Here is a 14,894-nt window from a genome sequence, read left to right on the forward strand (position 1 = left end):
ATGTTGGAGTGAAGGATGGCAGGTTTGCCGATCTGTGATAATCATAATTATTACTCCGTATGTTATTAATATTGATAATGCACCTTTCTCGGGTTTGTCTTGTCCCCCTCAAAATGTTCAGCCTTGCATCCGCCTCAGTAATCTACCAGTACTTACATTGACATCAAACATTCACTACACCCTACCCACCCCATCAACCTATACCATGCTCAACGCATATCATTAACGCCGTCTAGAAAAAATACTTTTCGCTCTATGGACGGAACGGATATTCCACTTCCGCAACCGCGACCGCGACCGCGTCCCGACGACAGACACATCCATCTGTGTTCGCCAAAAACACTCGCTGAATTCGTAGCAATGCATTACACATCTGCCGCCTCTCTCCCAGTGAACTTTTTGTTACTCAACAACCGGGTCTTGCCAACCACCCACCCAACAATCTGATCCAATTACATCATTTTGCCGCCTGCAAACTCACTCCAGCTTCGCACCTCAGGCGGGATGCCCTCCTTGCGTGGGAGTTTGGCGTTCATGCATTGCGCAAAAAGAAGTGCGGTCTGTACATAGTGAGTTAGTCATTGGTCAGGAAGTACTCGGGTGTCTCTCTTACCTTAGGTTCCATAAATAGAGGGACACCAAAATCCACAGCATTTCGTCTCATCACATAATCTTCATCCAACAAGGTCTTGCCTCGGGTTTTGGCAATGTTGAACACGCCACGGATATCGTATTTCTGGAAAACTCCTCGGAGCTTGTTCTTGTCGGTCTTGGGGAACTCAATCACTTCGATATGTGCTCCAGTCTGCTCCAGATGCTTCTTGATCTCTGGGCTGGCAGCATAGAAATTGTAGCCTAGTGGCTGGAGATTTTCGACAATCTTGTAAAGCTCGGGAAGCTCAGTCGAACCGCCGAGAAGTATTCCCTCACCTGGTTCGGGCATGCGGAAATTCATGGTTGATTGCAAGGATGCCCAGTATGCTTCGATGAGATCCTTTCCGAAGCAAGCAATTTCACCAGTGCTGCTCATCTCAACTCCCAAGAATGGATCAGCACCAGCGAGACGGGTCCACGAGAATTGTGGAACCTTGGTGGCGAGATAATCCCGTTTCACAGCCATGAGGTCCTGTGGTTCAGGAACCTCTTGTCCAGCCAAGGCTTTGGTGGCAGTGTCAATAAAGTTCACACCGAGAACCTTGCTGACAAAAGGGAAAGATCGCGAGGCACGCAAGTTGCACTCGATAACCTTAAGAGCGGGTTCTTCACCAGGAACATCGGCTTTGATAATCTGCATGTTGAAAGGACCAGTGATCTTCCAAGCGACGGCAACCTTCTCAGCAATCTCCTTGACTCGATCCATGATGCTCTGGTCAAGATTGGCAGGAGGGAGCACCAATGTTGCATCTCCAGAGTGAACACCAGCAGCCTCCACGTGTTCTGAGACGGCGTGAAGAATCAGTTTGCCATTATTGGCAACGGCATCGACATCGATCTCCTGAGCACCTTCGATGAATTTTGTGATGACGACGGGATGGTCGGGTGAAACAGCTGAAGCGGATTCCAACTTGTCCTTCAGCTCATCTTGGCTGTAGATAACGGACATGGCGGCACCGGAGAGAACGTATGATGGACGAACAAGGACAGGGTAGCCAACAGACTCAGCGAACGTCGCAGCATCAGCCACCGAAGTGAGTTCCTTCCAGGCCGGCTGGTCAACGCCGATGGAATCGAGGATGCTTGAGAATTTGTGGCGATCTTCAGCTCTGTCGATATCTTTGGGGTCTGTACCAAGGATCTTTGCACCGCCTTCCTCTTGAAGTCGCAGCGCGATGTTTTGAGGAAGTTGTCCACCTGTGCTCACAACGATTCCGCTTCCAGCTTCCAGCTCGTAAATGTCCATAACTCGTTCGTATGACAATTCCTCGAAGTAAAGCTTGTCGGCCACATCACTGTCGGTGCTGAGAGTTTCTGGATTGAACTTTTGATGATATTAGCATGATAGAACATGAAAAGAACGTGCAGAAGCAGAAAAGATCAAAAGGAAATAGAAGAATGAGAAGTTGAAAGAGTGCCATCCTTGAGAGTCCAGATGAAGTGATGGTAGTGATGCTGAGACAAGGACACTAAGAATCGACTGGGTGGCACGGTCGTTGGAGGAGGTGGTCTCCTCACTTGCAACAACAATCAATTCACTTGACTGAGCGCGATGCTCCAGGATCCCGGGTGAACAACAACTTGTCCAAAACTGGCGACAGTCTCCACGTCACGTTCGGTGGACTCGTGCCGAGTCAAAGGAATTCGAAGTGTCCAGAGGGTTCGTCCAGGGCCAAACTCATCCAAAGAAGCAATACCGCAAAACATAGAAAACATCAAAGGGCAACCCGCGAACTTACGTTAATCATGACCGTCTTGTTGCCCATGTTTCGTAGAGAAACTGCAGCATTTACCGCACACCAATCGAACTCGACAGATGATCCAATTCTGTAGACACCGGAACCAAGAATGATCATACCATGGTCATCGAAGGTCACATCATGTGAAGAAGCATTGTAGGTGGTGTACAGATAATTGGTGTCGGCTGGGAATTCGGCGGCAAGGGTATCGATCTTCTTTACCCATGGTCGAATGCCGAATTTCTGGCGACGAGTTCGCACCTCGCCCTCGGTTGAGTTGACATACGAAGCAATCTGCTTGTCAGAGAAGCCTTGCTTTTTGGCTTTGAGCATGAGTTCGTGCTTGATTCCAGAGAGAGATCCGATTTCCTGGATTTCGACCATTGTGTCCTTGAGGTTCTGTAGCTTATGAAGGAACCATTTGTCGATCTTTGTCAAGTCGTGAATTTTGTCAACAGAGTAATTTTCATGAATCATGGCCTGACCAACAGCGAGCCATCGTCGGTCTGTTGGGTTTCGCAGAGTATCATCCAGGTCGTCGAACTTGTCGCCCTGGAAGCCGACATACCTAGGGTCAACCTGACGAATAGCCTTCTGGAAGGACTCCTCAAAAGTCCTTCCAATGGCCATGACTTCGCCCACAGACTTCATGGCACTGCCAATATCGCGCTTGACGTGTTGAAATTTGGAGAGATCCCATCGAGGAATTTTGACGACAATGTAATCCAAACTGGGCTCAAAGTTGGCAGTGGTAGTCTTGGTCACAGCGTTAGGCAGCTCAGGAAGTGTATGTCCAAGCCCGATTTTAGCAGCTGTGTAAGCCAAAGGATAGCCAGTAGCTTTGGACGCAAGGGCCGAGGATCGAGAGAGACGAGCATTGACTTCAATAACACGGTAGTCGAGACCATCGGGCTGTAGGGCGTATTGCACATTGCATTCACCAACAACACCAAGATGTCGGACAATCTTGATAGCCGCTGTACGGAGCATGTGATATTCCTCATCGCTCAAGGTCTGACTTGGAGCAACCACAATACTGTCACCAGTATGGATTCCCAACGGGTCAAAGTTCTCCATGTTGCAAACGGTGATGCAGTTGTCTTCAGCGTCACGGACGACTTCGTATTCGACCTCTTTCCATCCCTTGAGCGACTTCTCGACCAGAATCTGGGGAGAGAGCGACAAGGATTGGGATGACAGATTGCTCAGCTCTTCTGGATTTGCGGCGAAGCCAGAACCCAAGCCTCCGAGAGCGTATGCCGAACGAACGATGATGGGGTAGCCGACAGATTCGGCAGCTTTGAGGGCTTCTTCGACTGAGCCAACTGCAATCGACTGAGCAATGGGAATGTTGATCTCGTTCAAAGCCTTGGCGAAAAGGTCACGATCCTCGCTGGTCTCGAGTGTTTTGATGGGAGTACCGAGGACCTTGACTCCGTATCGCTCGAAAAGGCCCATTCGGTTCATCTGAACACCAAGATTGAGACCAGTTTGACCACCAAAGGTGAGAAGAATGCCATCAGGCTTTTCTCGCTCAATCACGTAGGAGACATATTCGGGAGTAACAGGGAGGTAGTAGACTTCGTCAGCGAGCTTGTGATCGGTCTGAATAGTCGCGATGTTGGGATTGACGAGGACAGAGGCGACACCGGATTCCTTGAGGGCCTTCAGAGCTTGGGCACCTGGGTGACTGTTAGTTACTCGATCGATTTCGCAATTGCTTGCTCAATGACTGTCTGTGGTCATGGAGGGCGGGCAGCCAGCTAGGAGAGTGCTGGGTGTATCTTACCGGAATAATCGAATTCACCAGCCTGTCCAATACTCAACCCACCACTGCCAATAACCAGCACTTTCTTGACATCAACGAGGTTCTTGCCAGGCTCAATGACTCCACTTTCGAGATATGACTCGGCTCGAGGAGCTTCCTGAACAGCGGCATATCGTTTTGTCGACCGGGTGAATTTCCTGGCCTGTTGCCATGCCGGGGTCTTGAAGGTGACTAGATGCTGTCTATGAGCAAGAGGGAGGGCACGGGTGGAGAAAGATCGGAGAGAAGATTGAGGCTTTGGGAGAGATTGTCGCAGAGCGAAGCGGGAGGCTTGGTGGAGAGCTCGGGTGGAAGCAGCCATGATGAGAAGGGAGCTCTGGGCTGACCGGCTCTTGAAGATGAGGACCAAGCAAAAGAACGACTGAGCCGTGCTCAGGACACGGATTGGCGAGCCAGTGAGTTGTGGAAGGGAGTTTGGTAGATCAAGATGTAAAGAGGGTTGGAGTCACAAGTTTTTGGACGAGAAAAAGAGGTTGCGGGCGGAGAAAAAAGTCAGACGCACGCAAGCAAAGCAGCAAACCAGTATGCATCACAGCGGCGCCAGAACCAGGTACAAGCCTACATGGCTAGCTTTGGGGGGGAGAGTAGACGGCGTGGTGCCCTGACAATCGAACCTATTGGGGGATCGCTATGGGCCTGGAAGACCAGATCGGGGGCGCCACTGGCCCTCAGCAGCCCTCTTAGGCTGGCGGTGAGGGACCAAAGAGATGGAATTTTCTCCACGAAGATGCGGGAACCAATCGATAAGCTCGGATAAGTGCAAAATTGTCAAAAATCCAAAGGGTGCACGCGCCCATGATGGGTTTTTTGCTCTGCTGCTGATCGGCATCCACCTCCTCATCAAAGACATAGCGTAGCATATTCATTTGTTGAGATGAGTGGTTGGTGATTGGGAGTTGATACAGCTAAACGCATGATCGGCTGTCGTTGTCGATGAAATAATCACCTACAAGAGACTCACGCACAAATATAGTCCAGGTCTATTGGGTGACGACTCATGCACTCTCTGTGCTGGGCAAAATCTCTATCATAGAACGAGTACAGCCCGATCAGAAGTTAAAGAGAACAATCTTCAACCATCGTGGACCCGCCTACATGGCTGGAAACCTACCCTACTGCAAATCTACCTATCATTTCCTTGCCTCCAGGCAAAGTCCCGTGTTTGGACTCGCGACGAGAGCACGAAAAGGTCTTGGGGGGAATTGGCAGAAAACAAGGAAGGATTCAAGCATTCGTTGTAATCTAACCATTTTGAGACACCGCCTTGGCTCTGCCGCACTCACGCATTTACGATGAGTTGACTCACTGGAGATTAAAACATGTTCTCAATGTTGCAGAAGACGAGCTACTTTGTTGTGTCCGAATCTACCAGATCGCTTGAGAGCAGATAGCTAGACGCTTGCACTTTTTGTAAATTTAGTCTTCTCTGATCTCCACATCCAGACTTGGGTCCTGAATACCCTACGAGGCCATCAGAGCATCCCACTGTCAAGATCTCGCTCCTGCTGGAATACCATTGGCTCATCCAGAATCTTTCAACCATCGATCTTGGTGTAATTTGCTGGGAACAATCCCTGTCGGCCGTTGTATTCCCCGTGCCACCAATCTTCGTCGGGGAATGTCTGAGTCCATGTAGTCAGCGAGACTATCTTCTCACTTGCAAACTATTTCACTTACCACGTTGGTGATGGTCGCATTTTCGGGGAATGACAACTCGTTGTCCTCCCCGGCCTCGTAATCGTAGAGTGCAGTTGCCGTTGCTCCTTTGGCAGCGGCAGCTGCAGCTGCAGGTGGGCTGGGAGATCTCACAGCCGCTGGAGCGACATGGGCTCCTGCATCATCTTCATTCTCGAGAAGAGTAAGGTAATTGCTGGGTACAAGTCCAGTCTGCTAATTGTCAGTACTCCCTACTAATGACTGTCGCATGCACCACGTCAACATACCTCTCCAGCTTCGTTCTTGACCAGCCACCAATCCGGGTCGATTTTCTGGATATCAGTAACGAGTTCGCCTGGACCTAGTTAGTACTTGTCGGAAAATTGCACAACGAGCTCATTACCTTCGCGTAGTGAGACCTCATTGTCCTCCGCTGCTTCATATTCGTACTCGGCTCTTGCCCTCTCGCCTCCGGCCGGTGGTGGAGCGGCTGCTGGGGCAGATTGTGCAGCCTGCTGTCCAAGATTGGCCGCCAGTGCTGTTTGTGCCGCTGCCCTGCCCAAGTCTCGATTATTGGACGGTTCATCGTCAGATTCTTCGCCACCAGCTGTTGCCACGGCCCGTGCCAGTGACTGCGTCGGTAAGGCCTGTGGCGGTGATTCCAGTTCTTCGTGGGCGTCAACAACTGGGGCAGTCGCACTGATAGGTACGGCAACCCGAATTGGTGAAGATGGTCGCATCTCTGGAGTTGGTGGAGTCGGGCTGCGAGGTTGTGGTGGTGGTGTGGGCATGCGCTGCGTCTCGACTTCCTCCTCATCATATTGCGCTGCCGGTGCAGATAATCCAGGGATTGGTATCCCCCGGTTGGGTTTATTGCTGGTGTCCGGCTCAGGGGCCGGTGGTGGACCGCGGTCAAAGGCTCCAGAAGGAGCAGGAGCACCCATGGGAGCCGCACCACTGAATCGCTCTCGGATCGAGCTGATGCCGCCGCTTGGAGAGGATGGAGCTTCTTCCGCATCTGCTTGACTTGTGCGGTCTCCAGTAACCTGCTGTCCGATGCTTGATCGACCGGTGTGGGTGGTGGCGACAGGAGCCCACGACTTCCCAGTGTAACCACTCTTCCATTCTCCTCCACTCTTTTGAGAAGACATCGGGGGCTGTCCTGTGAAGCCGCTGGGAGACACTGGCATGGGTAGGTCTGCTGATCCGCTTAGTCCTCGCTCGCGAGCTTTCTTCTCTGCCCAAAGCTGCGCGGGTGTCTTGCCACTCGAGTCAGCAAATGACCGACCGGCTGCACCAACAGGAGTCGGGACGCTAGGCTTTGAGTCGAACCCACCCGGAGTGGGTGCTTTGGTGCCTGTAAAGCTGCCACCGCCAAATTTGTTGGCAACCTTAGGCTTGGGAAGCGACGTTAAGCGCTCTGGGCCTTGTGAGAATGCTGCTGAGCGCTCAGCAAGCGATTTGGGAGCATCAGTAGGCTCGTCCGAGGCGCCAGTGGAAGCAGCCGATACTGGCGCTGGGCGGGAGAAACTGGGCGCATCGTCGGGCTTCTGAGCCTTGGCTCGAATTGCAGCGATATCAACCTTACCAACCGGTTCATATGCACCCTTGACAATCTCTGGGCGCTCATCTCGAGTATTCCCAGACGCCTGTGCCTGTCTCCGAATGGCTGCAATGTCCACTTTGCCAACGGGTTGATAGGCTCCTTTGACGACGTCGGGCCGATCATCAGATGTACTGGAGCTGAAGGCCGATGGTGCCGGCTTTTGAGATGTCAAATCTCTCATGTTGACCTTGGTAGGCTGGTAGGCAGGCTGAACCTTTTCCAACTGTGACCGAGTGACTGGAGGGGCATCCTCTCCCCATCCATCCTCATCTACGTTGACATCTTTCTTGGCTGGTAGACTGCGTGCAGCAGGACTGTACCCGCCCAGCGTCCCGCTACTCTGGGTTGGGGTGAAGACCGGTTTCGAAGCAAGTGCTGGTTTAGTGGCGGCGGGAGGTGGGGGACCAGTAGAGCTGGAGGAGTACTTTGAACCGGAAGCATCGGCAACTTTCTGAATGATGCCATCGGGGGTGAGGTCGCGGTCGGACCTGGCTGTGATTTGGACATGGTAGCCATGAAGCAATTTAGCGACTGCCGTCAGGTGGCTTGTAAAGTAACCCTTTGTCCGTTCAGGAACGCCTTCACCACACCAGGCAATTAGGGCACTCTTGGGGAGGCCCGAATTGGAATCCTTGACCCTGACAAACGCAAATTGAATTCGGCCATCGGAGAACTCATCCACCAGGTCTACCAACTCGCCCTCGCCAGTAGTCTGAACCTTCAATACGCTCTCTTTATTGCCTGAGTCCTGTTGAAAGGCATTGGCTAGAGGAGCCGAGACTGAGAAGACTGCCCATTGACCATATGTGGGAGAGGCGGCGGCAGGACCGGAAGGAGGAGGGGCATTGACTATGGACTGGTAGCTCTTGGTGATTGATGGGCCGTTGGTAGAGAGGTTGAGGGATGCCATGTTTTGATGGCGAAGGAAAGGGTGGGGGGTTGCAGGAGCTCTATCCTAAGAAAGACCCGGTCAGTTATAGAACAAGACGAAATGAAGCCTCCTGCAATGGATCAATAACGAGCGACCTGGAAATGATTCGGTGGCTTATTAGGATAGAAAGCAGGAGGAAGGTCAAGTTGCTGATGTGTAGTCAAGTGCTGAGCCATGGCGCTTACCAGGTGGTTTCCCGGTTGCCTACTGCGGGCACGTAATAAGTCCTGTCGCACCTGGAAAACCGTGCGGGGCGGGGGCGGTGTTGGTGGAAGAGAGGTAAACAGACACAACTCCTCCTTGGTAGAGGGACAGAACGGTGCAGCAGGAGTAATGTAAATAGTGTTCTAGGAGATAGTCTACCAGTGGCAACTTTTTAGACAATCATGACAAGTCCTGGTAGAGACGCCCAAAGACCTTGTTGCTAAGGACTGGGTGGTAGTTCAACTACTTACTGCGTAGGTACTCGTAATTGCCCCAGGCGGTCTGCACCCTATGGAGGAGGTGTGGCTCTTTGGCTCCGGTTTCAACTGGCAACGATGATGAAGGCCAAGACTCAGAAGGATTTGTCACGTGGTTTGATCGGACTCTTTGAAGTTCCGGCGGGGCAGGCAGCCTGTGACTGGCTGATTGATGAACAGGCACGACAGGGAAGGAGCCAGGGAAACACACAGAGCAGGAGACCAGAAGACCAGGACAGCAGGAGTGAGTCGTGACCCTGACTCGCGCCTGCGCTCCGCCTCCGCCTGCAACTTCCTCAACATACTCCACCCACCTCCACCGCATTTTCTGGCGATCTCTCCAACTTCATCCAACCTTCACTCGAACCACTCCCATCAACCTGCGACTCACACTGTAATCAACATTTCGCACATCCTGCCTCTGCGGGATTCGACACTCCTCGTCCAACGGCTCTCGCTGGTACTTCGTTCATCCTTTCCAGCCCAAAATTTCTGATCCGCCTTACCCAGGATCCGCCTGCTTAGGCTACACGTCCCTCCCTTTTTGCCTTGTTGGATTTGCCCGCCTCTAGGCCTTCCGGACAAGATTGTTGCGAACCTCTATCCATTGGGACATGTCCAGCGGAAATATCTAAAGATTCTGTCACATCGCACATGAACTCGTCCCTTCCAGCCTGAGTCGCGCAACCCATGCGGTGACTTGGCCTCATTGTGCATCCACGCACCTTGATTTGGTTTACGCATCCATTTCCTTATTCTACTGCTCTGTGGATCACAGAAGCATACCCTCGACATGTTTTCAGTCTTGCTTCCCTTGAAAACAGACCTGTTGACACATCAGATTTCTCATGCTGCTTGCTGATACTCTGGTGGTTTAGCCTGTCCTGTTTTCAAGCCCTTTTCTTTTCAAATCTCTCCATCTGTCCCGCCATTTGCACATGAAGTTTCCATCGCTCTCTGACGGGAGCCCCGTCGCTTTGGGCAAGAGGAAACGGCAGTCGACTTCTCCAGGACTGGCTTCTAGCGTCCCAGATAATCATGCTTGGCAAAATACTGACCTGTCGCGCCTTGCCAACTTAGACCCTGATGTTGGCAAACGCCCCAGGCTTTCTGGCCCAGATTTCTCTCAAGATGTCACTTCCGGACAGAGGTCCACCGCACTGTTATCAGATCTCCCCCCAGAGATCTGGCAGCACATCTTTTGTCACGTTGATCCAGTTGCCCTTGGCCGATTGATGCGTGTCAATCGTTTGTTTCGCTCGCTGCTTGATCCTGCAGTCCCTTTGCCTGAGCCGTCCGGTGTAGACAAGGCTATCGGCCTGCGCCTACGAAAGCAAGACCTGGTCTGGGCTATCTCGCGCAAGACCTTTTTGTCGGGGTTTCCAAGACCCTTGGAAGGAATGACTGAGCTGGCTATGTGGAGGCTTGTTCGCGGTACGACGTGTTACTTTTGTAATGCATCCTCGCTACGCCCTCCTCCCTCTGCTTCACATTCTCCATGGAATGCTGGCCCAGGCAAAGATTCCGTCCGGACCATATGGCCCTTTCGAGTTCGTGCTTGTACCTCGTGCCTGAAGCCTCGACTTATCAAGGTGCGTAGACGTCGACCAATATGGCAAGAAGCCTCTATTGACCAACTCAGGATACAACTCTCCTCATGTCATCATCGGCAGCATCCACTCTCCGTTCTGGTTTGCCTTTCGCCATCTTTACGTCTGATTGGGACTACGTTCTTGGAACAAGCCTTCAGAACGCGGACCCACCATCCAATCTCCAACTTATAAAGTACTTTTTCCTGCATCAAGTTGATGAACTCCAGAACCAGCTGCAATACGTTCAGACTCTGGGGTCAGCTGCAAGTGAAGAGTGGTTCAAGGGCCTTGAAGACCGTGGGTCTCATCTCAATTCCGATGCTGCCCGATTCGAGCAGTGCGAGCTCCAAGGAACGTTCACAAGACTTCCCCAGTCGAAAACTCGGATAAATCTCCCCTCAAGGACTGGTTTCGACGCAGCGCAAGACCAGCTCTCCGAGACTGTACCTACCCAGAAGCAGATACCCGTAGCATCGTCGGGTCACACTGACACCAGACCTCTTGTTACTGCAACGACTCCAGGTAAGCAACCTCTGACTCTTGCCAGCCTTGGTAACCTTGCATTTGTCGAGAGGCACAACCTAGTCATGGGTTGTGAGAATGTTCGCACTGATTCCGGAATAGATAGGATGGATGTCACTTCATTGGAGTCTGTGATGAACCCTTCTCTGCAACCTCACCCTACGATTCCGCAACACCCCAACTCTGCGGCCGATCTGTCTTCACTGCCAGTTCCTCGCAACCGCCACGGACGCTCACTTCAGGAAGCCGAACAGGCAAAGGCTGAGCGCAGAACAGAGATCGAACGTCGGTGCCAAGCAATGATACCTCCGATCTTACAGTCCACTCTTCCCTTCATGGATGCATTCCAAGCAGCAATCAAGATCGCCCGACCCCTCACAGAGGATGATTGGAAAATTCTGGAGCCGCGACTACTATCTCAACGAATCGCTGCCCAACACAAAGAAGCGATGCAAGTCACTCCATCAGGCAGTGCCGACGCACAACTTCGACAGCAGCAATTGGAAGAAGAGCAGCGGGTAGCTCAAGAAAACGAAACCAACATGTGGTCCGAGCTCAACGTTTCAAGCCGAGACAAGATCACTAGATATGCCCAAAAGTTCATCCAGCAGACCTGGTCCGGTGGCAAAGGCGTGACCAAAGCAACTAGTAGTACGTTTGCTGCAGAGGTTCTATGCCATGTCCGGCAACGCTTCGATGACGAGATCGCGGAGGAAGACAAAATGTTGGCCATGAAAGGGACCGCATTTCCGCACACCCCCGAGTCTCTTGCTAATCGCAGGTTGACTCTAGAAGACATGAAATGGACCTTTGAAGAGTTTGTGAAGCCACATACCGACAAGTATGGAAAGGACGTCTTTCTTTGCCGTGACTGCGACGACAGCCAGAAGTTGTTTCCATTCGAGGGTATCATCCAGCACTATGCCGCCAAACATACGAACAACTTCAGTCGCGGCAAGGCCGTTGTGTATTGGAAGGCGGACTGGCCATCCGAGCCTCCCTTTGACCCTAGTCCGAACATACCCTGGGTTCAAAATCCTAGCGACAGTCTAATGCATCCACGAGCTAACATGATCCCCACGACCAGAGCACGGACGGCGCCAAAATCATCTGCACCTCGATCCATCAGCAGCCAGGAGACGATCTCCAATGAACTGGTTTGGATGATCCAAGATGTATGGCATCTGACCGAAGGAGTCTGGAATCTTCCACACAGCTTGCGGCTGTACGTCGTGATCCAAATCACTGGCAAGCGTTTTTCTCAGAGGTTCAATGAAGATCTTGGATTTCATTCTTTCTTCCACTGCGTCCAAAGTCGACCAGAGCTGTATCTTATCCACACTTTGTCAGGACTTCATTGCAAGCTCTGCGTCCCTCAGCCTGACTTACCAATGTCCCAAATACCCCCCTCACAGAACTTTGGGCTGTCACTTACCGACTTACTGATGCACTTTCAAAAGACCCACATCGATATGGATGCCTCTAGCTCGGGCAATGGTTACGGCTTGGTCTCACCTCCATGGACCATGAGTTCTGCTTCAGGGAGGCTAGACTGGAAGCGGGACATGGTCTTGCTTCCACATGGAAACGAAATTCAGGACATTCTTCGTTCGCCATCAACAGATCCCATGAAACTGCAACTCATCAGCGAAGCATTAAGTTCACCTGCCTACGCATCGACTATTGTTGCTGGCCCGCGATCAGTTCTCTCGTCGTCCGAAAAGCGAACCCTACCACCCCGCCATGCGAACTATGAAGAACACCCGCGAGCTGTTCCCAGTCGAGCGCCTTTAGCATTTCTTCCTCACGAGCCTACTGGCGCTCCGTCCGCTCTATCTGCTCCGTCCTTGCACCCATCGGAGGATGAGTATGATCCTCATCGGCCGGCCACCCAGCCTCGCCTGTATAAAAGACGGCCTCCATCGGGATCAGGTCGTGTATATCAAATTGCAGGACATGGTGCCGTTGAAACAAGCTCTCTAATTGAAAAGATCGGCACCTCCCCTCGCGGGTGGTTGAGCACGCATGACAACCCATATTATCGCGATGAAAAGGGCCCAACCTCCAACGATGGATTTGTAACTGACTTCAGGCGTTGGCGAACACCACCGGCGGCGCATGGCCGTCCAAGAAGCAGACCGTTTGATGGGGAGAGTCAGCTGATGCATGGATCGACAGAAAGAGCTGCAGCGAGCGTACCCAGAGGATCGCCACGCGTCAGTGGTGCTGGAGCTGGTATAAGTACGGCGGCAGTGGAATTCTTGAACAATTTCGATAAGATGCCAGTGAGGGGCTCGGAAGAGCTCGTGAGGAGTATCAATGGCCCGACCGTCCGCTATCTCGAAGGTGACGATCGCAGACCAGAAGCACGAATTATGGGAGCAGCGCACGAGACAAACAGTGTGGCCCAAGAGGGTAACATCGCCCACGAAGGTTACGTGTACGCCAGATCACTAACTCCGTCCTTGCCGATTCGACCACGCGAAGTATATCGACGGCTACCATCGAATCATGGCCGTTTGGAAGGCCCATTGCAGCCAGGCATGTCACACGAGGATAGCGCTTTCGATCGACAGGGCACGGCCCTCACTGGGTCGTACGGGTCAGACCTTCCCGAGCGAATTCATCGGATCGAGCGACAAGAGCGACGGATATACCCGATCGCTGGTCGGTACTTCGAGCTTGTGGAAGAGGAGACGCATCCTGAGGGAGAGAGACAAGAGATGCGAGAGTCGCGATTTGCGGCAGTTGATACAAATCCTCGAGCCTGGTACGATGACCAAGGGCAAGCGATTGCAAGTGGCAGAGAACTTGCTGTTGGGCCTGAATATGGATCGAGATCGTCTGGCCATGAGCGCTATGAGCCAAACCAGGACCATGTGCGGTATGTGACACAGAACGGAAGACCGGTGGTCGGAGGAATCTACCATGGCGATGCTGTGTACTCGCCAGCGCATCAAGAGCCAAGGATAACATTTCCGGAATATGAGGAGATACAGTACTTGCGTTCCTCCTCTTTCGAGACTAGTCAGCCTGTACGGGTTCACAACGGCAACTACGCAGGGCACGAGGAAACGTTCATGGTTAATGAACAACGTCACCCTGCGTCACAAGGGTAAAATCATGGCAAGGATGGACTTCATGGACACGCATAAGAATTACTGACTCCAGAAGGATCTGGAGATGCATACAGGCCGACTTTGGTCTGCCCGGAAAGGACTCTACTCCAAGGATTATCTGAGGAAAGTAAAGGGCTGCCAGTGTGATATTTTGATTGCAGTTTTTCACTTTTCTTGCTTAGGAATTAGCGTAGGATGATACCCCATTTTGCGATGGCTGAAATGACATGAGATTACTATATGAAGCTTCTAATTGACTATTTCCTACGCAATGCACACAAGGGTTAAGAATAACGTTGACAACATGAAGGGGTCGATGCTGATGTACCCAAGAGACAATCGACGCGAAATTCGGTTCACAATGATGCTTGCTTGATGATGCAGAAAAAGAACCCTGCCCAGGTGAATTGAGTTGAATTTCGGATCATGTGTTGTGCGATGAGGCGCGACGCGCGATGCGTTGACGCTACACGGCTGGGATGCGTGGCTGCCCAATGTGAGGCGCCGGCGGCCGCCGCCTGACGCTATCTTATGCTAGGTAAGGTATGCAATGCAGCACCTGATGCCATGCACGTAGCATTGGCATCGATATCGCGTGGGAGTTCACTTCTACATACTGACTTTTGCTGGCCTGATCCAACAAATTTGGGGGTGGGAAATCGGCATCGCATACTACCAGGTAGGTAGTAGGTAACTAAGTAGATCCATGTCAGAAATAATGTTCGCTTTTTACATGCCCATGGCCATCCATGCCGGGCAACGATCTCGATCTCGACCTCGCTTGCT

At 52.0% G+C, this 14,894-nt stretch overlaps 3 protein-coding genes across 5 annotated transcripts; 1 reads left to right on the top strand and 2 right to left on the bottom strand.

Moving 5' to 3' along the window:
• Positions 1 to 55: 55 nt before the first annotated feature.
• Positions 56 to 4,678, bottom strand: PV10_07250 (carbamoyl-phosphate synthase, large subunit). Its single transcript, XM_016372130.1, has 4 exons — positions 4,183 to 4,678; positions 2,394 to 4,075; positions 614 to 1,978; positions 56 to 560 (listed from the first exon to the last, which is right to left on the bottom strand). Exons 1-4 carry the CDS (start codon positions 4,520 to 4,522, stop codon positions 453 to 455), a joined length of 3,495 nt encoding a protein of 1,164 aa, XP_016221462.1. The 5' UTR covers positions 4,523 to 4,678; the 3' UTR covers positions 56 to 452.
• Positions 4,679 to 5,489: 811 nt separating this feature from the next.
• Positions 5,490 to 8,872, bottom strand: PV10_07251. Of its 2 annotated transcripts, XM_016372131.1 has the most exons (5): positions 8,600 to 8,872; positions 6,281 to 8,433; positions 6,165 to 6,232; positions 5,899 to 6,108; positions 5,490 to 5,843 (listed from the first exon to the last, which is right to left on the bottom strand). In XM_016372131.1, the coding sequence occupies exons 2-5, from the start codon at positions 8,391 to 8,393 to the stop codon at positions 5,757 to 5,759; spliced, it is 2,478 nt and encodes an 825-aa protein (XP_016221463.1). In that variant the 5' UTR covers positions 8,394 to 8,433; positions 8,600 to 8,872; the 3' UTR covers positions 5,490 to 5,756. The 2 variants fall into 2 exon arrangements, with proteins under 2 accessions (XP_016221463.1, XP_016221464.1); XM_016372132.1 differs by lacking the exon at positions 8,600 to 8,872 and having other exon boundaries at positions 6,281 to 8,593.
• A 941-nt stretch (positions 8,873 to 9,813) lies between these two features.
• On the top strand, positions 9,814 to 14,250 carry PV10_07252 (the record flags this gene model as incomplete). 2 transcript variants are annotated; one of them, XM_016372134.1, is made up of 3 exons in its annotated part: positions 9,814 to 10,467; positions 10,518 to 10,989; positions 11,092 to 14,250. In XM_016372134.1, 3 exons carry the CDS (start codon positions 9,814 to 9,816, stop codon positions 14,106 to 14,108), a joined length of 4,143 nt encoding a protein of 1,380 aa, XP_016221466.1. The 2 variants fall into 2 exon arrangements, with proteins under 2 accessions (XP_016221466.1, XP_016221465.1); XM_016372133.1 differs by having other exon boundaries at positions 10,518 to 14,108.
• Positions 14,251 to 14,894: the final 644 nt, after the last annotated feature.

Source organism: Exophiala mesophila (assembly GCF_000836275.1).
Source record: "Exophiala mesophila strain CBS 40295 unplaced genomic scaffold supercont1.5, whole genome shotgun sequence".
NCBI lineage: Eukaryota > Fungi > Ascomycota > Eurotiomycetes > Chaetothyriales > Herpotrichiellaceae > Exophiala > Exophiala mesophila.